Source organism: Diceros bicornis, chromosome 35, assembly GCF_020826845.1.
Source record: "Diceros bicornis minor isolate mBicDic1 chromosome 35, mDicBic1.mat.cur, whole genome shotgun sequence".
In the NCBI taxonomy this organism is placed as follows: domain Eukaryota; kingdom Metazoa; phylum Chordata; class Mammalia; order Perissodactyla; family Rhinocerotidae; genus Diceros; species Diceros bicornis.
This window is the reverse complement of record NC_080774.1, coordinates 10,232,551-10,258,131: the sequence shown is the minus strand read 5'-3', so window position 1 is coordinate 10,258,131 and position 25,581 is coordinate 10,232,551. Positions and strand designations below refer to the sequence as shown.

The 25,581-nt window shown below is 39.0% G+C and overlaps 1 protein-coding gene across 2 annotated transcripts in view; it reads left to right on the top strand.

Moving 5' to 3' along the window:
• Window positions 1-25,581, top strand: part of NAA25 (N-alpha-acetyltransferase 25, NatB auxiliary subunit) — a 73,014-nt gene that overhangs the window by 27,433 nt on the left and 20,000 nt on the right. For both annotated transcript variants that reach the window (XM_058531446.1, XM_058531445.1), the window contains exons 11-20: window positions 1,913-2,025; window positions 8,036-8,243; window positions 9,074-9,163; window positions 14,457-14,637; window positions 15,655-15,754; window positions 20,338-20,489; window positions 21,043-21,168; window positions 23,247-23,490; window positions 23,914-24,037; window positions 24,739-24,804. In XM_058531446.1, the coding sequence (XP_058387429.1) occupies window positions 1,913-2,025; window positions 8,036-8,243; window positions 9,074-9,163; window positions 14,457-14,637; window positions 15,655-15,754; window positions 20,338-20,489; window positions 21,043-21,168; window positions 23,247-23,490; window positions 23,914-24,037; window positions 24,739-24,804 (1,404 nt within the window). The remainder of the gene's footprint in view (window positions 1-1,912; window positions 2,026-8,035; window positions 8,244-9,073; window positions 9,164-14,456; window positions 14,638-15,654; window positions 15,755-20,337; window positions 20,490-21,042; window positions 21,169-23,246; window positions 23,491-23,913; window positions 24,038-24,738; window positions 24,805-25,581) is intronic.

Here is a 25,581-nt window from a genome sequence, read left to right as displayed (position 1 = left end):
GCATGGCCTGACAAGCGGTGTATCGGTGCGCAACTGGGATCTGAACCCCGGGCCACCAGTAGCAGAGTGCACGCACTTAACTGCTACGCCATGGGGCTGGCCCCTCTGTCCGTTTTAATCATCTAATTAATGTTCTTTGTAGCTCATTTTAAAATTAACTGTGGATTCTCGGTATCATTCCCTTTGTAGATTATTCACAACCAATTTTGAATTCCACGTTGACTTCTTTCTTTGGGTCTACATCAGTTACTTCAGTTTGTATTAGTTCCAGATTTGCACATGAAAATTTTCATATGACCTTCAGCAAAATATTGTTAAAGTGGATTCCAAAGAATTGCTCTCTTTCCAAAGCTGGATATAAAAGTATTTGGGTCTGCTTAGACACTTGCTATATCCATCTCCTATGTTTATCTTCTCTCTCACCAGCCTGCATCTTACAAATTGGTGAATTTGTCTAGTCTCCACAACAATTTTTTTTTTTTACCAGATCAGAGTGATTCTTAGTCTCTTTTGGATCACAGAGTGCTGTGAGAATCTGATTAAAGCCATGGACCTCTGTTCCCAGAAACATGTGAACAGGAACCAAGACCTAAAATCTTATGGAAAACCCTGGGTTAAAAATCTCTGCTTCTTTTTTTTTTTGTTTATTGTGGTAACATTGGTTTATAACATTGTGTAAATTTCAGGTATACATCATTATACTTCTATTTCTGCATGGATTATGTCATGTTCTCATGTTCACCACCCATCTTAAATCTAGTTCAATTTGAGCGCATTTTATTTTTATTTTTCGCTTTTAATTTTTTTGTGTGTGTGTTTGTGAGGAAGATCAGCCCTGAGCTAACATCCGTGCTAATCCTTTTCTTTTTGCTGAGGAAGACCGGCTCTGAGCTAACATCTATTGCCAATCTTCCTCCTTTTTTTTCCCCCAAGCCCCAGTAGATAGTTGTATGTCATAGTTGCACATCCTTCTAGTTGCTGTATGTGGGATGCGGCCTCAGCATGGCCGGAGAAGCAGCGCGTCGGTGCGCGCCTGGGATCTGAACCCTGGGCCGCCAGTAGCTGAGCGCGCACACTTAACCACTAAGCACGGGGCCGGCCCTTCGCTTTTAATTTTAGGAAAAATAAAATGAACTGGTAGCTTTTTGCATATATAGGTTTAAATTTCCCATAGTGAGTGACCTTGTTGGAGTAACTGGCCTGTGGCTCCTCCATTTATTTTCTCTTCTGCTGGTGTGCCTAATAACAAACATTACTTTTCCTTCAGTTAACATTTATTTAATACTTGTTAAGTAGCTCGGGAACTGTTGTGGAGAGAAACATGTTTTTTAATGTTTGCATATAAACTTACGTATTAAACTTGAACGAAAACTTTTTCTTTTCCTTTTTTTGTGAGGAAGCTCAGCCCTGAGCTAACTTCCATGCCAGTCGTCCTCTTTTTGCTGAGGAAGGTTGGCCCTGGGCTAACTTCCATGCCCATCTTCCTCTACTTTATATGTGACGCCACCACAGCATGGCCTGATAAGTGGTGTGTCGGTGTGCACCTGGGATCTGAACCTGCAAACCCTGGGCTGCCGAAGTGGAGCTCGCGCACTTAACCACTGAGCCACCAGGCCGGCACATTGAATGAAAACTTTTTAACTATTTAAACTTTAATTGAATGAAAAGCTTCACATTTCCTAAGTGTAATAACAGGTAGACTGAGTTTGTAACATTCAACTACTTTTGAAAGTATTTGCTTATTTTTAAATGGGCAAGCCATCTTCCATTTCTCATTGTCATTCTCATTGAAGCATTTAAGCAAAATTTTAATTTAATTGAAATAATATTTTTCAAATCAGACCTCTTACTTGAATTACAAATTGCTTCAGTGCATGAATAATTTAGTGATTTTTTTTTTTTTCTCTCTTAGGTGATCCAGAAGAATTAATGTTCCAGTATTTTAAAAAGTTTGGGGATAAACCTTGTTGTTTTACAGACCTCAAGGTGTTTGTTGACCTCTTGCCTGCTACACAGTGTACAAAAGTAAGTACAGTTCAGAATTCTGTTGGGTGCCTATATTTATTGTAATGAGGTTAAGTGTTTGAGTTTTGTTTCTAAAATTTCTTAGAGTGGTGAACATGAGATACCAAGATGACTGCTCTGTCAAGGCAAGTATTCTAGGTGCTGTCAGATTAAGGCATGATTTCTTTTTTTTTTTATTTTTTAATTTTTTTAAATAATTTTATTTATTTATTTTTTCACCCCCAAAGCCCCAGTAGATAGTTGTATGTCATAGCTGCACATCCTTCTAGTTGCTGTACGTGGGACGTGACCTCAGCATGGCCGGAGAAGCGGTGCGTCGGTGTGCCATCTTTATTTTCTCCTCAGTGAAATGTCTGTTTATTTCTTTTGCTCATTTTCTAGTTGATTTGTTTTTGTTTTTTACTGTTGAGTTTTTTTTTGGTGAGGAAGATTAGCCCTGAGCTAACATCTGTTGCCAGTCCTCCTCTTTTGGCTGAGGGAGATTGGCCCTGAGCTAACATCTGTGCCAGTCTTCCTCTATTTTAAACGTGGCACACCTGCCACAGCGTGGCTTGATGAGCGGTGTGTAGGTCTGTGCCTGGGATCCGAACCTGTGAACCCCGGGCTGCCAGAGCAGAGCGCATGAACTTAACCACTACGCCACCAGGGAGGCCTCTACTGTTGAGTTTTGAGAGTTCTTTAGATATTCTAGATGCAAGTCCTTTGTTAGATATGTGATTTCAGATATATTCTCCCAGTCTGTAGCTTGCCTTTTCACCCTCTTAACAGGATCCCTTGTAGAGCAAAGTTTTAAATTTTGATGGAGTCCAATGGACTCTCCTTTTAATGTCTTGTCTCTGATTTACTGGAAACTATAACAGTTGATCACTACTTATTTCATCATTTATTTATTTATTTATTTTCCCCCAAAGCCCCAGTAGATAGTTGTACATCATAGTTTCACATTCTTGTAGTTGCTGTATGTGGGACGCAGCCTCAGCATGGCCGGAGAAGTGGTGCGTTGTTGCGCGCCCGGGATCCGAACCCAGGCCGTCAGCAGCGGAGTGTGCGCACTTAACTGCTAAGCCATGGGGCCGGCCCAATCACTACTTATTTCAAATCATGATTTATTCTTGCTGAGGCAGTCTGAAACTCTAAGTCCTAGGGATTTTTAAAAAATAAACTTTAGCGTTTTGGAATAATTTTAATAATTTTATTTATTTATTTATTTATTTCCCCAAAGCCCCAGTAGATAGTTGTATGTCATAGCTGCACATCCTTCTAGTTGCTGTATGTGGGATGCGGCCTCAGCATGGCCGGAGAAGTGGTGCGTCGGTGCGCGCCCGGGATCCGAACCCAGGCTGTCAGCAGCGGAGCACGCTCACTTAACCGCTAAGCCACGGAGCCGGCCCTGGAATAGTTTTAGATGTACATAAAAGTCATGAAGATAGTACAGAAAGTTACACTACACCTTCGCCCAGCTTCCCCTAATGTTAACATCTTATGTTACCAATGGTACACTTTTTAAAACTAAGAAACTGACATTGCTGCATTACTATTAACTAACCTTTAGACTTTATTTGAATTTCTGCAGCTTTTCCATTAATGTCTTCTTTTGTTCCAAGTTCTAATTCAGGGTACCACATTGTAGTTAATTGTCACATACTGAGAGTCTTTGATGTGAATGAACCAATGTAAATCAGTTACATATTGAGATGGAGAACCCTATCTTTAGACTCTGTAGCATCTGTAGCAATGTGTATTGGGTCAGATTTCTCACCTATTGATGGGGACTTTATACCTTGTTCCACACTAAAGGTTTTTATCATTTAGCCCAGAGCATCCTTGGTAGTGGGCAGTTGGAGTACTCTACCAGTTGGAAGAACAGTGTGCCTGAGGTAGGACAGAGCACCATATAAAGATATATTGGCATGTATACTGGTTATCACTTTGGTCAGCTTTACTCATAAAAAACACTCTGTAATTAGTGAAGATTGAAAGTCTTCCTATCATAGCTGCCACCACCTGTTCTTCCAGAAAGCCTTCTGTCATCCCCATGTGGAATGAATGAAGCGCATTGAGTGCACAGTGGAGATGACTTGAATATTTGTTTGGTGACCATATCTTCAGTCCACCAGGGCTGGATACTTTGGCAGTCTTGAGGTCACACATCTAGAGAAGATGGAGCAGTGCATTCCCAAATTGTTAAGTAGCCAGTGGTCTCTATTAGGTTCTGAAATGACTGTCACCATTCACTTTGGTTTAGTAAAGCTATTCTTGGCATGCTGTGCTTACAGGGCTCAGGCCAAGCTTTAGAAGTTTCTGAATAAATTGTAACATATCCAGAAAAGAGGGTTCTGGGTTGTAGGAGGACTTGAAAGCATATGAGAGAGAAGTGGTTGAGTGGAAGAGAGAGGTTTGGGCTGGTGAGGACAGAGTACTTCCTTTCTCATGTTTGAAAAGCTCTCTTGTAGAAGACAGATGAGAGCTGGGACCAGCAAGAAGTTGTTACAGGTAATTCAGAATTTGGCTCAGTGAGAAAAAGATCTTTTTAGTAGTGAGAATTCCCAAAAAATACAGTGTGTGAGTTTCATGTTACTGGAGGGATTTAAGCAGAATCTAGAACCATGTGGGAGAGGTTCATTCAGTAAGTGTTTGTTGCACATAATACGTGCTAAGCGCTAAGAAAGGGAATAATTGATCATGTCTTACAGTGCTTACCGTCTTGTAAGTTGAAGCATCAAATGACGGGGCTACGTTAGAGGAACACTTATATTGCCTTCAGCTGAGATTCATAAAGGTTTGTTAATATGAATCTAGTACCAGCAGCTCTACTTTACTGGTATGTTTGAAAATCTTAGGTCATCTCATGTGACCCCATATAGTAATAATCTATTGAGAAGAACCCTCTAGAAATGCTGGAATACCAGCAGTGATGAGATAGTCATTGTTCTGAGACAAAGGATTTAAAGCTGTTGCAGTGAGTTTTGTAGTCCTTTGTAAGTTTTTCATTGAGAAGGGGTAATTTTGCTGCTACAACTTTTTAAATGTAGGATGACTTCAGTAGCTAAAAATCCTGCCACTCAGCTGTGTGTTTGTCAGAGGACCTGCAAACTGTCCAACTGAGGTTCAAACTGAGAACTTTGTCCCCGTAAATTAGGAGCCATATCTTTAAAATGGGACTAGCCCCTAAGAGTGGGCCATTGAGTCCATTTGTCGTGAAATGGCTCACCCAGGGTGATGTTCTTATTTTTTGTTTTCTTTGTCTTGGGGTTTTAAGCTAAACAATAAAATGATTCCAGTTTTTAAAGAAGCTTTTTGCATAGCAGTAAAACTGTACAGATGAGAATAAAGAATGAATGTATTGTTTCATGACAAAACCTGTTTGAAAGATTCTTCTTTAGCTTTGACTGAAGAAGGCATTAATAATAAACATAACTAATATATAAAATGGCTTACAAGAATGAAAGAGCTGGCAGTAGAAACTATGTAGGCATTTAATCAAAAATGTGAAAACTAGGGCCACAGATTCTTTGTCACAAATACGATCTGATCATAATAATTAAAATTCAGACAATTGTAGACAAATTGAAGCAGAATCATTACAGATGTGAAACTGATGAGTGGGATTTTATTTCAGTTTAATTTTTATTTGTATCAAAAAGTTACATGTATAAATTTGAAAAAGTCAATAGTACTACACAGCTTATATTGGAAAACAATAGCCAGAACCACCCCTGGGTTCTGGCTCTCTACAGGCAAATCACTTTCAACTCTTAACTGTTTGTTCTGTTATTTATGTCCATATTTCTAAATTATAGGCTTATATAGCTATTTGTTTATTTTTACAATTTACAGTCTACATCTGTTGGTGCCCTACTGTGGAAGGTGATCACTTCGTTTATAACATCCTACTTCTCCCCTTTCATACTCCCCCCCCATATACTTCAGTCATTATTCAGTATTTATATTTTTTATGACTGTAAATATTCACAGCTGAGCCACTTCATATATGGGGATTACCTTTCTTGCACAGCTTTTTTCTTGGAGTTAATATTTTTTTGTTCAGTTTACCCCAGTCAGTCTGACAGAACCATAAAGATATAAAACTCCTCTTAGTGTAGTCTAAAACCTGAGGTAATAGATCTGGTCTATTCTCTCCCAAACCTCCCCTCACCCCCCACCTCAGAAATACTTTTCTTTTTCTTTTTTTTTGGGGGGAAGATTGGCCCTGAGCTAACATCTGCCAATCCTCCTCTTTTTTTTGCTGAGGAAGACTGGCCCTGGGCTAATATCCATGCCCATCTTCCTCTACTTTATATGGGACGCCACCACAGCATGGCTTGACAAGCGGGGCGTCAGTGCGTGCCCGGGATCCGAACCGGCGAACCCTGGGCCGCCGCAGCGGAGCACACGCACTTAACCGCTTGTGCTACCGGGCCGGCCCGGAAATACTTTTCAAAGGGCCTGTTTGCCTCCATCTCTTTTTGGGGACCTAAACATTTGGCTGGTAGCATTCTGGGGTCTGGTTGGGAGTAGGAGAAGGTAGCCTGGGGCTGTCATCACTGAATTAGCAAAGATTTGCTTTATCCCCATTTCCCGCTATGCCTGCTGTCCCTGAGTCTACCATGTCTCTGGTTCAGCTTCTGGTAGTAAAACCCCAGGCTTCTGGTGGATTTAGGAGGTCTGTCTGTGGGGAGAGGTTTAACTTCCTTGACAGAATTTAGCAAATTTTCCTATTTCAGTACCGTTAGCACTTTAGCCTTCAGAGACACCTGGTGCCCTTAATTTCTGAGTCTTCCAAGGTCCTGTGGCTGGAATAGGCTTGTTGCTTATTGGTGTCCTCCTGGAAGCGTACTGTTAGATTTCAGCTTTCTTGGCCCCAACCCAATACGTTGGTTATTATTTACCACCTGTCCTTCTGCTTTTTATCTTTTGAAATCTCGTTAATGGTTTCTGTTTGCTGTCATCTCTTCACATGTTCTTGATCCTTGTGGGTTGATTCCTTTTGTTCTTTACTGTCATCTAATTAGGATTTTGGAAATGAGTGAAAATAAGCCTGTGTTTAATAAATGTGTACTAGAACTGGTGTTTTTTTTAATTATTGGCAAATTTAAAGAATTAAAAACATTTTAACGCAACACAGTACCATTGGGAGAAACTGGGTGAAGGGTACATGGGATCTCTGTGTTATTTCTTACAACTGCGTGTGAATCTCAGATTATCTCAGAATGAACATTTTAATTAAAACAATTTAAGGCACTGACATGATATAACCATTCATTTCAATGTGTAACATTTCCTTTAAGAATTTATTTCTGTATCAGTATAGTTGTAGGTTTGTTTTGTAATCTCTTTTCTACAGTCTTCCTAATTAAACTTTTTCATTGCTACATTATATATTATGTTGATGGGTTATAATTTATGAAACATTTTCACAATTCTTTTAGTCTTTTAGTGTGTATAATACGTGGTATTGACAGAATACTTTTGGCCAGCAATGAATGAGTGTGCCAGTTTCACTGGAGTTTCACCAGCATTGTGTGCTCTTAGAAATTTTTTTGTGTTAGCAATTTTGGTGGATAGAAAATGGTATACTAAAGGGATTTTAATTTTTTGTGTGTGTGTGTGAGGAAGATCAGCCCTGAGCTAACATCCGTGCTAATCCTCCTCTTTTTGCTGAGGAAGACCCGCTCTGAGCTAACATCTATTGCCAATCCTCCTCCTTTTTTTCCCCTAAAGCCCCAGTAGATAGTATGTCATAGTTGCACATCCTTCTAGTTGCTGTATGTGGGATGCGGCCTCAACATCGCCGGAGAAGCGGTGCCTCGGTGCGCGCCCGGGATCCAAACCCGGGCCGCCAGTAGTGGAGCGCATGCACTTAACCGCTAAGCCATGGCGCCGGCCCAGGGATTTTAATTTGTATTGTTTCTTGATGTCTTTTTTCTAGACCATTTCAATATTTGTTAATTATGGCCTACTAAAGACTAGTTCTGTTTTGAGACTGGTACTCCTTTTTTTCACTTTGTAGTTTATTAATCAGTTACTTGGAGTTGTTCCTTTGTCGACGCCAACAGAAGATCAGCTGGCACTGCCTGCTGACATGAGAGCTCTGCAGCAGCACCTGTGCGTGGTGCAGTTGACACGGCTGCTTGGGTTGTACCACAGTATGGATAAAGATCAGAAGTTGAGTGCCGTCAGAGAACTGATGTCAAGGTACCAGCATGGACTGGAATTTGGTGAGCAACCTTTCAGAATGTGCAGTGGTTCCCTGATCTGCTAAGACTTGGGAGTCAGTTTTTTATTACTCAGAGCACCCTGTTTTATTGAGTTTAGCAAGGAGAATATTTTGTCAAATGGGACAAATCATAAAATGTGCCAGGTAATAAAATGCCAAGGCTTTCTTAAGCTTGGAGTTCTCAATAGTTATAGTTGGCTTCCAGTTGTTGATATTCTTCCTGATCTGGTGAGCCAACTCTCTATCATATTGGGGCTCATGTGAATTGCAGAGACTTTATGATAATTGTCACATTTTCTGCTTACAGGCCTTAATATTCTTAATGTATAGGCTAAGTGAACAAAAGGAGTGTTGTAAGTTGTGAGATAAATATTTAGTTTAGAAGTTGATGATATTCAGATTGCTAGGTATATGTGATAAAATATAAATTACCTGACTAGATGATATCAGTATTTCTCTAACTGTATTCTAAGATATTAGGTGAAGTAATGAGCATAATATTACTTTAGTGATACATGGTCCTTGACTTCTGTTCTTTTTTTCACCTAAAACTTTCTTCCAAATCTTGCTGCTCTCTCTTTGGGACCATTTCAGGTGCCACCTCTGTTCTGGAACCCCTCCTTCAGCTCTAGCTGAGTGTGGTCTCACTTTCTTTTGAATCCTTTGATTCATGGCTTACATTTTTCTTCTGGTATTTACCCCATTCTTATTATTTTGTTTTCCTCTTTTTTTCTTCTCCCTCCTGTCACTTTCCTGCTTTAAAAACCTCCTTTGGGGCGGTGACAGTTGAACAAATGTTAAAATATAGTTATGATTTTTTTCCCCCTATAGGGAAATCCTGTTTGAAAACCGAATTGCAATTTTCAGACTATTACTGTCTCCTTGCTGTCCACGTGCTTATTGACATCTGGAGAGAAACAGGTAAGGAGTTGTGGCTTTGGTTTAACTTGGCTCTTTGTCTTTATTGATTATAAATCCTTAGACTAATCGTATAACCCAAGAATTTGATTTATGCTTTTAGGTTTTTCTTCCTTGCCCTTCTCCAGGGTAATTCTAGAAGAACCCAAGTCTCCAAGTATCCCCCTCCCTATAATCAGGATAATCTTAAATCAGTGGATGTCTTTTCTGCTTTTAAATGTTTCTTTTCTTTTTTTTTTTTTTTTGTGAGGAAGATCAGCCCTGAGCTAACATCCGTGCTAATCCTCCTCCTCTTTTTGCTGAGGAAGACCGGCTCTGAGCTAACATCTGTTGCCAATCCTCCTGCTTTTTTTTTCCCCCCAAAGCCCCAGTAGATAGTTGTATGTCATAGCTGCACATCCTTCTAGTTGCTGTATGTGGGACGCGGCCTCAGCATGGCCGGAGAAGCGGTGCGTCGGTGTGCGCCCGGGATCCGAACCCCGGGCCACCAGTAGCAGAGCGTGGGCACTTAACCGCTAAGCCACGGGGCTAGCTCTTAAATGTTTCTTAATAGTGAGTATCGACTGTAAACAACCTATTACAAAATTATGATAATTAAAATACAGAGAAACTGATTCAGAGATAGATGTGTAGGCCCATGGAATGGAATAGTTCTTTTTATTCACTTAGAAAAACTTATATACAGAAAAATGCACTCTTTTTGGAATACAGTTCAGATTAGCCCATTTAAGACAAAAATATAGTACGTGGTAAAGGAAGCATCGCAAGTCATTGAGCAAGAGAAGAATGATTTAGCAAATGGTATTGAGATTGCCTTTTCTTTAGGTCTCACCCCCTCACATTTTCTCTTATTAGCAGTTTTTGGGAAAAAATAACTTTAGTTACTTATTGTATATTATTCATGAGAATGAACTACAGAAGAAACAAAAGGCTGGGGAGACAGTGGTGTGCAAGATAGACACAACCTCTGCCCTCGTGGATCATTTCACGGAGCATTCAATTTTGATACTATCATCCTCATGCTTAAAATCCTTCAGAGGTGCCGTATTTTCCTAAGGATAAAGGTCAACCTTTTTAGGATAGTTTACAATGCTCTTTCTAATCTAGCCTTCACCTGCATCTCCAGATTCTTATGTACTCAAAGCCCTGAATCTGCATGTTTTTTTTGCTAGTATCTCTGAACATCATGTTGCCTATCTTTGAAGTAACTTGCCTACCTCCTCCATCTGACTTGTACTCAAACAGGTATCTCTGACAAACCTGTCTTGATTTCACCCCCTCCCTCATTGCAGATTTTATGTCCCTTCCTAACTTTTTAGGATATTGTGTCTACCCATGTGATAGTACTTGTTACCCTGTATTGTACCAGGGATAGGGGAGAAATCCTTTTTATCAGAGTATTTGCTATCTTGAGCCCCAGATTCATGAGGTTGCGTAGGGCTGTAAAAGTCCTCTTAATGTGAAAACCGTTAATGAACTCACTACTTAGTAATTTGGTCCCTATTCAAATACTCTTCCCCACTTTTTCTTAGCATCCATTCTTGCTCATAGTGACTATGGCTTTGCAAATCTCTTGTGTTTTTGGTTTTTTTTTTTGTTGGCACGGAAGATTAGCCCTGAGCTAACATCTGTTGCCAATCCTCCTCCTTTTGCTGAGGAAGATTGGCTCTGGGCTAACATCAGTGCCCATCTTCCTCCACTTTTTGTTTTATATGTGGGACGCCTGCCACAGCATGGCTTAGTAAGCAGTGCGTATGTCCGTGCCCGGGATCTGAACCTGTGAGTCCCCGGCTGCAGAAGCAGAGCGCACGAACTTAACCACCATGCCACCAGGCCGGCTGCTAATCTCTTGTTTTTTGAGCAAGGTATCTGACCATATAATAATAGTAACAGCTAACATTTGTTGATCATCGGGCGCTTAAAAGTGCCTTACACAAATTAGCTCATTTAAACCTCGTAATGATAGATAAAGAAGTTAGGTAAGTTGTTCAAATCATACAGTGCAAATACATAGGAAATTGCAGATGTTATAAAGATGCAAGTTTTCTTGAAGTCAATGAAAGTGATGTTGAAGTGCTCCAATCATAGGCATAGTCATTGTTCAGGGTGGATCTGGCAAGTTAGAAATCTTACAGAATTGGTGAGGATGTTGAAAGAGACTGATTCGAATGTGAGAGGATTAAGAAGAGTGCTTTAGGAAATTGATGATGCTCTGAAATACTTTTGCAAAAAGGCATTTCTTTACGATTATGCTATAAAAGTAAAATGGGGAGTAAAGGATGTCATTTTTTTCCCCTTCAGTTTTATTGAGATATAATTGACATAATACATTATATTAGTTTAAGGTATACAGCATAATGATTGATATGTGTATATATTATGAAGTGATTATCACAATAAGGTTAGTTAACGTCCTTCACCTCAAATAGTTAACAATTTATTTTTCCTTGTGCTGAGAACTGTTAAGGTCTACTCTCTTAGCAACTTGCAAATATATAATACAGTATTGTTAACTATAATCACCATGCTGTACATTATATCCCCAGAACTTATTTATCTTGTATCATTTTGTTGTATTACAAAATATAGATAGAAAAATTTAGTTCCCAAAAAAACCTCATCAACTGATGCTTTTTCCATTTGGTGAAGAATTTACAGAGTTGTAGTTATATCCTAAGTTTTGCCAAATAAAATAACAAATGTCTTCATAATATTGGGTTTAATAGTTCAGAAAGAAGTGTAAATTAAACCTTTTTTTGCTATTTACTTTGAAATTTTGTTTCCATTTTAAAGAAATTTTTAAGAATTTTTTTTGATACTAGTTATCCTTGAATAACTAGGACTTCTTAAAATTATCTATTCTCTATAATTGTCCATCTGTCTCTTCTACTCAATTCTGAGACTCTTGAGGCCAAGAACCACCTGTGACTCTCATCTCTGAGTCCTTTTTTTTTTGTGAGGAAGATCAGCCCTGAGCCAACATCTGTTGCCAATCCTGCTGTTTTTGCTGAGGAAGACTGGCCCTGGGCTAACATCCATGCCCGTCTTTCTCTACTTTAAATGGGACGCCGACACAGCACGGCTTGACAAGCAGTGCATCGGTCTGCACCCGGGATCTGAACCTGTGAACCCCAGGCCGCCGAAGTGGAGCGTGCAAACTTAACTGCTATGCCACCTGGCCGGCCCCATTATCTCTGGGTCTTATATCTAGTGTTGCTCCAGAGTTTAGAGTTTAGAGTATTCAATTAAATAAATAATGATTGTGAGGACCAGGTAGCAACATGGGAAAACTCTTAAAAGTGAAAGAGCAGAACACAAAATTGGGTGTATGCTATGATTACTACTGTGTAAAAGTAATGATAGTTCAGAAGGAATACATTAAAATCATAATGGAAGTTTGAGTAGATTATGGTTAGTTTGCATGGTTTGGGTAGGATTATGGATGATATTTATCTAAAGCCCCAATTTTTGGTTATATCTTGTTTCTTTTCTCTTGGAAAAATCATGTAGCTTATCATTTTATTTATTTATTTATTTATTTTGTTATTTATTTTTTTTCCCCAAAGCCCCAGTAGATAGTTGTACGTCATAGCTGCACATCCTTCTAGTTGCTGTATGTGGGACACGGCCTCAGCATGGCCGGAGAAGCGGTGCGTCGGTGCGCGCCCAGGATCCAAACCTGGGCCGCCAGCAGCGGAGCGCACACACTTAACCGCTAAGCCACGGGGCTGGCCCATAGCTTATCATTTTAAAAGCTCAGTGCAGGGGCTGGCCCAGTGGTGTAGTGGTTAAGTTCACACGCTCCGCTTTGGCAGCCTGGGATTCGCCGGTTCAGATCCTGGTCGTGGACCTGTGCACCACTCACTAAGCCATGCTGAGGCGGCGTCCCACATAGAGCAACTAGAAGGATGTACAACTGTGACATACAACTATCTACTGGGCCTTTGGGGAGAAAAAAGGAGAAAGGGAGGAAGATCGGCAACAGATGTTAGCTCAGGGCCAATCTTCCTCAAAACAAAATAAAGTTTATAAAAAATACTCTTTAAAAATAAAAAAAATAAAATCTCAGTGCATGGAGCTTTTATTTTAGCTGTTTTTTCCTGACGGTAAAACTAGCTTGTAAAAGTTTTGGAAAACAATTTATTTGTATTTTTATTTTTTTTGCTGAGGAAGATTTGCCCTGAGCTAACATCCATTGCCAGTCTTCCTCTTTTTTTGCTTGAGGAAGATTAGCCCTGAGCTAACATCTGTGCCAGTCTTCCTCTATTCTGTATGTGTGTCAGTGCCACAGCATGGCTTGACTAGTGGTGTAAGTCTGCACCCGGGATCCGAACCTATGAACCTACGCCGCCAAAGTGGAGCGCATGGAACTGGAACCACTTGGCCACGGGGCTGGCCCTGGAAAACAGTTTATTGTAATCTCACTTTTCCAGCTTCCAAAAGGCACTCTAACATCTTTGTATATTTCCTTCTCTCTTTCTCTGCATGTTTTATAGACTTGAGACCAACTCTTCACACAAACAATTTGAATTCTGTGTGTGTGTTTTACTGAACATTATTGCATAAGTATTTTCCCTTGTTATTAAAAACTCTTTATTAATGTCAAGTGGCTGTATGATGTTTCCATGTGTGGGTTTTACTATAATTTACTTAATCATCTCTCCATTATTAGTACAATGAATATTTTTGTATATAAAGCTTTGTCTGCATTTCATATGATTTTCTTTAGATAGATTCATAAAAGAGAAGTTACTTAATCTTTAAGACTATTGAAGCATGTATCCTTTTGAATTTTGGTAGGACAAAAGGTGCATCATTTTAGTTTGATTATTAATGAGCAATTTCTTTCAAATATTATTTGATATCCTGTTAGTAGATTTATATATGGAAGGAAAAGGATGTCTAGAGAGAGCATCTCTCTGGGGTCTTGTGGAGAAAATCCTGTACTGGGAACGTTGGTAGACTCCAGTTCTCCTTCAAAATCCATCTCTTCTCAGAGTCTAGGATTCTGTGAGATTCTATAACTTCCCTCCATAAGACCTAGCAGCTTAAAGCTTGCATCATGTTTGCATATGCATATTTTAAGAACTGAGGTAACTTCTGAGGGACTGTCTGTTCAGGGAAATTCCCTATTTTGCTTACAGGTCTGCATCCAAAATTTGTTCTCTGCCACCTAAACTTATGCTTGGAATAGTTGAGGAAGGTGATGATATCAGTAAGGTTTTGGTTTTTGTTTTTGAGAAACTTCCATTTGCTGTCAAAATCTGTGGATAATGCCATTGTATTTTGGTTCTAGGTGACGAGACTGCTGTGTGGCAGGCACTGACTTTGCTGGAAGAGGGATTAACCCACAGCCCTTCCAATGCTCAATTCAAATTGCTGCTTGTTCGAATCTACTGTTTGCTGGGGGCATTTGAACCAGTGGTGGATCTGTACTCCAGCCTTGATGCTAAGCATATCCAGCACGATACCATTGGGTTGGTAGTATATACTCTGAATAATGAGCAGCCAGCTACACCAGTGTTGTGGGGGTCCTTATACTTGGAAGTCTAGCTTTTTGATTTTAGCAGTAAAGTTGTTCCTAGTATTAAGATTTTTAGGGTAAATAATCACCATTTATGACCCACTGCAAAGCAGAAAGAGTTTTGTATCTCCCAGCATTTTGTGGTAATTTTTAAATTTGTACAATTTAGAAATGGTAAGAAAGTTTTCCCCAGAGACAACAAACAGCTATATACTTTGAACCCCTTTTGTTAGCACACGTTTGCTTTTTTTTTTTGTGAGGAAGATCAGCCCTGAGCTAACATCTGTGCTAATCCTCCTCTTTTTGCTGAGGAAGACCGGCTCTGAGCTAACATCTATTGCCAATCCTCCTCCTTTTTTTTTCCTGCAAAGCCCCAGTAGATAGTTGTATGTCATAGTTGCACATCCTTCTAGTTGCTGTGTGTGGGACGTGGCCTTAGCGTGGCCAGAGAAGCGGTGCATCAGTGTGCGCCTGGGGTCCGAACCCGGCCCGCCAGCAGCGGAGCGCACGCACTTAACTGCTAAGCCATGGGGCTGGCCCAGCACACATTGTTTTGAAGTGTTTACTTCTGCCCTGCAGTTGAGATTGACACATGTACTTCATTTGTTGACCTCAGAGATCCTTTAAATTTGTATTTTGACTGTTCTTTGTGATGAATCAAGGCTATTTTCTTTATCCCCTGTAGAGCTGTTTTAGGAAGACAGCATTTTGTTCTCCTACAACTTGTGTTCCATTATTCATCTGAGTGTAAGAAAGCATGGCATAAAACTTTAGATCTTCCACAAAACTGAATTAACTTTGCTCTTCTTTTCTTTTTAATTTGATTCTGTGAATTAGATTATTTCTATGGCAGGATGTTTGAACTTTTCCAGTATGCCCAGCTGTTTCTCTGCCATAGTAATTTGATGTGTAGTATTTGATACTAGAGGTGGGTAAATATAACACGTTTTTTTTTTTCCTTCTAACTTAGTTATCTTCTGACCCGATACGCCGGATCCCTAGGTCAGTATGCTGCTGCATCCCAGTCCTGTAACTTCGCACTCAGGTTTTTCCACTCCAACCAGAAAGATGTAAGTGAAAAAACATTTTTTTAAAATATAGTCTTGCCTGCTGAATGCGCACGATCCAGAGAACGTCTTCCCTGGTGTCTCAAGTGCACATGTTGAGGTGCACCATGCTGTATTTGCAAGTGCCCTTAGGCCGTAGCTTACTGGCCAAGGCTGTTAGGTAGAGGTAAAGAGTTATTTGTGGTTGTTAGAATGGGTGTTTAATGTATGCAAAGATGCATTTAAAACTGAGTATTAACAGAATAGGAAGTGTTATGCCTCTTAGATCTGTCTTTTAATCTCTAAGAGACTTTTTCCAAGGGTATAAGAAATAGCCCATAAGAGTTTATAACCGTGGATGCCGTATAAGATTCTGCAATAGCAGCTGCTCTCTGTTACTTTTATTTATTTCTGAAGTTTATAACCACTGTGCTCTTTGCCAAATGTGAGTGCACTTATATTTTCTTAGGATTATAAAATGGACCACTTGAGGGACGTTTCAAGAAACTTAGGTCAATAGTATGTTTTTTAAAGTAGCAATAAATAAGATAGAGCCTCTATGTGCCATAACGAAAGGATGGGATTTGCACCATATTTTTCATTGCAAGCAGACTTGGTCTCCACTTGTCAGTTAAGCAGAAGTTTTTGTCAAAAAACTGTATGGTCTCTCCTCAGTCAACCAGCTGTGCAAAACCACTCAGAAATGTATATGGAAAGAAGCCATATCTCTAGGACGGTCACCGCCTACTTGGGTCTTGTGCTTCTACGACTCATCGCCTGGAATTTGGCCACGTCAGATATCTGCCCATAGCGTTCCCTTTTTGTGGTCTAACTAAGGAACTTGGCAAGGAAGGTGGTTTCTGGGGTTCTTCTTGGCAAATACTCATGAGGATTTTTTAAAAAAATTCTTTTGTAACTATAACAGCTATGGCTAATCTATTAGCCACCTAATTCTTTAGGGGTGTATTAAGTAGAAGGCAGAGCAGAAGCATTTCTGAACAGTGGAATATAGGTTTGTTGTTTTCAGTTTGTGATAATTATGTTTTGACAAGCTTCAGGGCATGACCTAGAGGGCTGGTATAGCAGGAGATGGTGAGCTGTGCATTATCAGTTGGCTTTTAAGCCCTATACTCCTCCCCCCTACAGCTCCCCTCCCCCACAGTGATTGTTATATCTATTCAGACCTTATTTTGTGCCATAGGTCTTGATCAGGGAGAGAGGGAAGTAGGCATCAGCATTTGAACATATCACTCAGAAAGTGCTGGCCTGACTTAGAGGTCAGAAGGGCATCTGTAGGACCTTGGGTTTTTAAAATCTCCTAGCATGAGTGGACAGTTGAGTTATAAATCTGTCAGTTTTCACTGTGTGTTCAAGTATCTGTGCTTGTCCTTCTCTGTTTTTAGGAAGTTTCACTAACTCAGAGAAAGAGAAAAGAAAAGGGTTCCTCAAATCTCATTATTCTGGCTCTCATTTCTATATTTCTAAGGAAGAGGTTAAAGAAACGTTTGATTTACTGAAGAATCCTTTTCAAAGTTTTGTTTCTCTCATAGCTTTAAGGTGGGAATGGGCGGTAAATAAGGGATTAATCCAAGCCTGGTGGCTGGTTTTACTCCAGTTTTCAATCATCCAGCATTCTAGAAGAACCATATTCATGATTTAGTCAGTATAGGCGCATTATTTTATAATAATAAAAATTAAGCTTTAATTTTTTTCCAGATATTGTGTCTGAAGAGTTGTTTTGAAAACAAAACACACACACATACAAAATGAAACAACCCAAAGTATTGTTAACAGGGAAAGGAGATCCCCAGGAGCGATTTGAGAGGGCCTGTTGTCCTCAGTGGCTTTTTGTATCTTTGCTGTTTTGCTGATGGTTGTGTGTGGCAAGAGTGACTACATGTAATCATCTGAATGTATGTGATGCTGAACTTGATAAAATTAAAGCATTTTATTGATCTGGGACTAGGACTTTCTGCTTGAAATTTATTTTTATTACTACTAGCTAAGAATACAGAGCTTATTCAGTCATATTAAAGTAGATAATCTTTGGGGGGTCCTGGAGGCAAAAGCAAAACACAGTACAGCAAGGAAAATGCACCTTAAACCTTAATGCCTAGCCCAAGTCCCAGAACAGGAAAATGGAGATTGTGGCGTAGAGTGTTTCCTATAAGAATTTAAGGCTCAGAAAGATCACGATTATAGTGTTGTACTGTATGTGTTAAACCTTCTGATAGCATTAGAAATATCTCTCTGGAAACCTAAAGCTCTGTGCTTTATGTCTTTTATTCTTGGTAGTTTTGGGATCCCCAGATGGTTTTTCCTTGAGTGACTGATGTATTTCAGTTCCTATCTAGCTCTTTGAAAGAACACTTTTACTTCTTAAATGGAAAATCCGGTGTTCTGCTTTGTAAGGCTTTGTGCTATGGGATTGAAAGTTATATCTTGAAAGTCTACACAGGGATTTTCTTTCTGGAAAGGTCGTTGTCTGCTGTCATCTTACTTCAAAATAGATTTTTACAATACAAGAATTAGAGCTAGATTTTCTTGTCTCCAAAAGTTACTTTAAAAAATTTCCCTTTAAAAGTGTCTATTTTAAGTATTCATGAAGATTATTATTCAGGGGTTTGATGTCCATGAATTTTGCTAATTTTTACAGTGAGCAGGGTTCATTTCAGGAATCCATATGGGATCTAAATAGCCTCATCGGTGCATAAATGAGTAGTAATGGGTACGGACAACATTCTCTGATATTCAGAAGTCTGTACAGTGCCTGTGGCTTCCCGTTTTGCCTGCAGTTCCAATAAGGGGTTGTTTCTTCAAATCGTTGTACTTTCTCAGCCTTTGTCCTATTGGTAGCTGCCAGGCCCTTTTCTAGCTCTGCAGTGCTACTTTACTGCAGCATTAAAGGAGGACTATCTTAAAAAGAGAAGCCGGAGAACTACAGTTACCTTCTTAGTTTGTTAAAAGACCACATTCCCTCTCTGTTGCCCTTTATTTTTCTCTTTTAAAAGCTGTTGCCTTTTTCCTAAAGTGGTATTCCATGGATCACTAGAAATTAAAACTGCCTCTACACTTGGTAAGGCTGGGTTCTTTCCTTTAATCATAGCATAATTTGGAACTATAATTGATCAATTTAATTGGAATCACCAAATCATATTTTTATCCTGATTAATTGCTGGATCGTATGTTCCTAACCAGCTGGTTTTTTCAAGCTGTAAGTTCGTATTGCAAGGGCTGATGGTATTCCTTGCTGTTTTCCAAGCCAGGAGGCCATCGGATAGGCATATGTGTTCAGGGTATCCTGGCCTCTTCTTGATGGGGCATATCACTGTCCTTTCATCAAGCTAGAAGGTACACGTGAGCTTTTTCAGATAGTCCTTCTTTAAACCTGCAGGATCACAAGTAATCTTTTTAATTTTCTTGTGTCCGTCCGTCTTTAATTTCTCCAGATACTGCAGGCAAACAGCTCGCCGAGGTGTCCCATGGGGGTTTAAAAGCCGCATCGAATGCAGTTGAATTAGCGCCCGTGGCGCAATCCCGCGGCCTGAAATGAACCCTGCGAGGCTGTGTATCAGAGGGTATGTTGTTGACTATTGGCCTATTTTCCTACTGGGCAGATTATTCGGTCATAATGGAGATGGGGGCAGAGCTGACTGAGGCTGTGCAAAAAGACTAGCTTTTCTAGAAAGGATCTTTGGGGCAGACATCAGTTTCGAGCTTAACACTTTCCTTGGCCCAAAAGGGTGCTCTCCTGACTTCTGAGCCTGATGGCATAGGCCCACACCCAGGAAATGTTCTTCCCTGAGATTTTCTTCTATTGTGCCAGAATTTCTGTTTAGAATTCTTTACCTTGCCTGTGTTCACAACATTTCATCTGCATATCTGTATTAATCTAAAATTAAAGCGCATGTGATGAGAGTTCCCTTCACTTACTTGTTTATGGAATTTTCCAGCAGAGGTCTTATGTACTTTGGATGGACAAGTAACCTGGTTCTTGAAGTCTTTCTGTCCTCAGAATGGATTATGACATGAATTTTTATAGGTCTTTTATTTGGTGTCTTACTTCTATCCTGATGTAATGCACATATGCCCTATGTTTGTGATACAGTATTCAGAAATGAACAAAAGGAGCAGCCTGTCTTTTTTCTGAAGGAGAGTGATTTTTGTTTGGGGTGGTGGGGTGGTTGTATTATTGGTGTCTTTGGAACCTTTGTATAAAATACAGTTTATCTTAAATGCAGAAAAACATGGAGTAATATCCCTTCCACAATGGCACTAACCAAATTTTTGACTGATGTGGTATAACAAAACCTTCAGTCCTGTTGAATTGAGAGACATAATTGCTAAGAGAAAGGCTATGTGGTGGTAGCAGCAGCTGAGTGTTGTGATTAGTAATACTAGTAAAGAAGACATTTGACTCTAGAATAGGAAAGAAGAAAAATAACATTTCTAAAAGCTAATGTTCTACTTGGTGACCAAGATCTTTAAAGATCAGTTGCAGCGTCTTACTTAATTTTAGTTTGCGTGTTCTGTTTTGGCTGGTAAGGTTTGCCTTCTTTGCATGACCTGTGAAATATTTATACCAAGGTGATGTCTTTCCTTCCCAGACCTCAGAATATATTATTCAAGCTTACAAATATGGTGCATTTGAGAAGATCCCAGAGTTTATCGCTTTTAGGAACAGGCTGAATAATTCTCTTCATTTTGCACAAGTCCGTACTGAACGGATGTTGTTAGACCTTCTACTTGAAGCAAATATGTAAGTATTGCACAAGAGCTAAAAAGTAACTAACGGGTTAAATTGGATGCTGAGAGCCATTAATGGGCTCATGGGTGACATTAGCAGGCTTAAGCTAAGGAAAAATAGAAAACAAAGAGAAAGTGTGGGGGATGGGGAAGAAAGGGGAAAGGCCTGGTGCATGTCATGGGCAATGATAGTATACTGCCAGCACCATCTTAGGTTCCATACAGAAGGCAGCTAGGCCATGGTCATTACCCTGCTCCACATGGTGTTTACAAGGTACCCCTCCCCTGCAAACATGGGATTGATTCAGGAATTGCTGCTGATCCACTTTCTTTTGGTTGGGCTTCCAGACGCCTTTCTCTTGGTGTGTAGCAGGGCAGCATGATCCGTGCTTGGTTCCATTTCACCTTATATGAGCCTTTCTGTCTTAGTAGTAAATCCTTCCTTCCTCCCTTCTTTGCTCTTTCCCTTCCTTCCTTCCTTTTTAGTAAAACAAAGGCCTGGCTAATATGTTTTCATTGCTGTTATACTATTGAAATAATACATAAATAAGTTTTCTATTTCACAGATCAACCAGCTTAGCAGAAAGTATAAAGTCAATGAATCTTCGGCCAGAAGAAGATGACATTCCATGGGAAGCCTTGCGGGACAACAGGGACTTAAATGTTTTCTTCAGCTGGGATCCAAAAGACAGGTAATTAGAATTTAACCCCAAGCAATTTATTTTTAAAGATTTAGGATGAATCTAAGAGTTTAAAACAAATTTCTTTTTTTACACAAATATAATATGTTTGTTGTAGGGATCAGAAAATATAGGTAAGCCAAAGGAAGAAAATAAATCTCACCCGTATGTTGAGATGACTGGCTAATCTAAAAGTTAGATCCTCCTTCACAGCATATATGAAAACATATTCCAGATGGATTAAAGATATATGCTAAAACTCCTTAGAAATTATAGAAGAAATATAAAAAATATTTTTAAATGGTTAGGGAAAGCCTTTTTTAGCATTACATCAAATCTAGAAACATAAAGAATTGGACCTCTGTAACTATTAGCCTTCTATATAGAAGTAAATTTAACAGGTTCTAGAGGTATGTGGTAAATCGGTAAATTTCTTCATATATATTAATATGCTTCATATATATAGAGAACTCTTAATAAATCAGGAAGAAGAAGATAACTAGAAAACAAATTGGACAAAGAGCTTAACAGGAAATTAAAGAAATACGCCTTACAGCAATAAAGATTTTTTTTTAACCGGTCAGACAAAGATAAAAAAGATTAATACTTGTGCTCAGCAAGATTGTGGGGAAAACGGTTGTTGTGCATTTACATGGGGGTAAGACTTTATATAACCTTCCTGTAGGGAATTTTAGTGATATGTATCAAGATTGAAAATTTACCATTTAATTCAGCAATTCCGCTTCTAGGAAAGCGAAACCTAAGGAAGTAAGTGCACAAACATGCAGAGATATGTATATGGAGTCCTGAATATACTATGATTTAGAGATTGCCAAAGACCACATTCAGTGATTTGCTAGGACTCATGGGAGTCAACATATAGTTGCACTCACAGCTAAGATTGATTATAGCAAAAGGATACATGACAGGCTCAACAAAGGAAAAAGACAGGTGGAGTCTGGAGAACTCCATGCACAGACTTCACTGCTCTCTCCCTTCTGTGATGGGACATACCAAGCATGCTCCTTTCTCCATCAGTGAGAAAATGCAGTGATACGAGTGCAACGTTTCTGCCCGGAGAAGCCCATTAGAGATTTGGTGCCAAGGTTTTTATCGGCTGGTTACGTAGGCTCCCTCTGTCTAGCATGTACTAACATTTCAGACTCCCAGAAGGAAAGCAGGTGTTCACCATAAGCCATATGATTTGTGCAAACAGTCTAGGCATAGTGAGCCACTCTTACCATTTAGGGAATGGTTGGAGTGTCAAATTCCCAGACACCAGCCAAGGGTCAACCTTGCAAGCAGGCCTTCTAAAGATAATAGCCTCAGGCTTGCTATATTAACTCTTTTCTGTATACACTGTCATAAAAAGATGCAGTTTGCAAAATAGTATAAATACTGTGAACTCATTTTATTTGTTTAAAATAAAGTATATAAATATTTTCAGTTGCATTTTTGTACATCTGTACTGCAGAAGTCTGAAGGGATCTATACCAGGCTTGTTAATATAATGGGTGTTTGGTTATCAGGGCACATTTTCTTTCTAATTTTTACTTTTCTGTCCTTTGAAATTTTTATGTCATGTATTTTGTTGAAATATGGGAAATAGGGGAAAATGACCTATTGGGGAGGTTATCATTCCCATTTTATTTTATTTTGTTTATTTTTTTGGTGAGGAAGATTAGCCCCGAGCTAACATCTGTTGCCAATCTTCCTCTTTTTGCTGAGGAAGATTGGTCCTGAGCCAACATCCGTTGCCAGTCTTCCTCTATTTTATATGTGGGATGCCTGCCACAGCATGGCTTGATGAGCAGTGTGTAGGTCTGCGCCCGGGATCCAAACCTGCAAACCCTGGGCTGCCAAAGCAGAGTGTGCAAACTTAACCACTGTGCCAACAGGCCAGCCCCTCATTCCCATTTTATGGATACAGAAATAGGGACTTGGACGATTTTGGTTTGTTCAAGATCATTCAGCTAATAAATGAAAGCTGGGATCATTTAAAGGTGTCTTGACTGATGAAAATGAGCTTTGAAAGATTTAAAGGCAACACCTTGAATGAAATGGATCATTTGGGGATGTTTCTTTTTAAGGGATGTTTCTGAAGAACATAAGAAACTTTCCTTGGAGGAGGAGACCATGTGGTTAAGAATCCGTTCTTTAACATTGAGGCTGATCAGTGGGCTTCCAAGCCTTAACCACCCTGTGGAGCCAAAGAACTCGGAGAAGACCACTGAGAATGGTGTATCCTCCCGGATTGATATTCTTCGTTTGCTACTTCAACAGCTGGAGGTGGCCATGGAGACGGGAAAGCGATTTATTGAGAAGGAAATTCAGGTATCATCAATATGTATTTACCATCACAGCTGCAATAACCTATGACTGTCTTTTTAAAAACAGGAATTTGGGGTGGGTGAATAGTAAAGAACAGTATTCTGTCCCAGTTTGTGACATCTCTAGGAAAAAGATGAATTTTATAGACTTGGGGAATTGCAGAAGCTTCCTTACTATCCAAAATGGATAGTGAGGAAAAGCAAAATAGCTTTTTTTGTGATGGTAAATCTTTAATAGCTATCAACAAATTAATATGGCGTTTTTGTTTTCACCATAACAATTTAGTGATTATTAGTTTGCTGATCAGTGGTTTGTAACTTAATCACCGAGATAGATTTTTATCCAGTACTTATAGTCCCTCGTTTTCTTATTTTGTATAAATTTAGATGTATTTAAAGGACATCACTTTTTTTCCTTTTTTTCCAGTATCCTTTCCTTGGTCCTGTACCTACCAGAATGGCTGTATTCTTTAATTCTGGCTGTTCTCAGTGTCAGACCAGTTCCTTTTATCTTGTTAGTGATATTTATGAGCTGGACACCAATGGTTTAGGTAAGTGTACACTTGCATGAGTGTATATGTTGGGTCTTTGTCATTGAAAACTTAGTAAATGCAACAAAATATATATAACCTCACATATTTGCAAAAATTTGGAGGAGATGGAAGCTGTTCTGGAAATGTCTGGTTTAATATTCAAGAAGGTACATTCATAGATTACAAAGTAATGTTTTAGACACTTAAGTCCTTTCCATATTAAAAATCACTTATTAGGTCCAAAAGTTGAAGAAATACTTGATTTGTTGAAATAGTGTTAGATTTCAGATTGCATTCTTTACTTAAAAATGAAGCTCTCAACTTTGTGGTGAAGAGTTTTTTCCCAACCCAGTGAGAATCACAAATATCCCATAGACTTTTTCCCCCCTAAATCATAAGGTTTGTAGATCCTGTCATTTAGAGTATTTGAAGTACATAGGTTTCAAGTCCTCCCAGAGAATTTTAAGTAATACTTTTGGCAAAAAGGTAATTAATTAATGCCCTTCTCTTCCTTTTCTCTTTCCCTTCCTCCTTTATTTTCCTTTTCCCTTCCTTCATCTTTCTCTCTGTCCCTCAGTGATGGAATTTAGGTGCCTATGGGTCTTAAGAGAAAAGAAACTATCCTTGCCCACGAGTTGCTTGCAGTTATTGATCTTGCTTCTTTATCTTACTAAAAAAATAAATTGAAAGTTTTTCATTTTTTGTATTTTAAATTTTAGAGGATACAATGGAGATCCAGGAGCGAATAGAGAATAGTCTTAAGTCTTTACTAGAACAGTTAAAAGGTGAGTGTTCTTACTGTGGATTCCCATATCGTATCTGATTGTCTGACAATAGCTCATTTTTTTAATAGAAACTTGCAAGAGGATTTGAAAGTAATAATGTATACTTTTGGTATTTTTAAAGACTTGTTTTTAACTTTAAAAAGTTTTGATTACAAAAGTAGTAGATACCTGTTATAAAACAATACACAAGTGTGTATGGTCTTCCCTGCCCCATTCTCCCAGAGGGCAGTAAGTACTGTTGGCACTTTGGAGTCTATACTCCTACATACCACCTAAACGGTCATACATGTGTATATGGAAATACATAGTATTGATTTTGTTTTAACACATAAAAAGGTATAATACATGCTTTTCTGACTTCAATTTTTTGTTATCTTGGACACCTTACCATGTCAGTTATATATATACACCCCATTTATTCTAAGGGCTACATAATATTCCATAGTAATGTATCACTGTGCCAAATGTATGTACTCACCCATCGAGTACATAATATATTATGCACTTGAGTTATTTATAATAGTATTTATAACAATATAACAATACTGAAATGAACATCTTGGGACACAAGTGTTTGGGTACTTATTTGAGTATTTGCTTGGGATTAAATTCCTAGAAATGGAATTGTTTGGTAAAAGGGTACATATACACATTTTAAATCTATAAGGGTCTTTCTTTTCAGAAGCCTAAATCATCATTTATTTAATTGCCCAAATGAAGAATGCGAATTAAAGGATGATCAAGATTATGAGGATAAAACATAGTATTTGTTGTGAA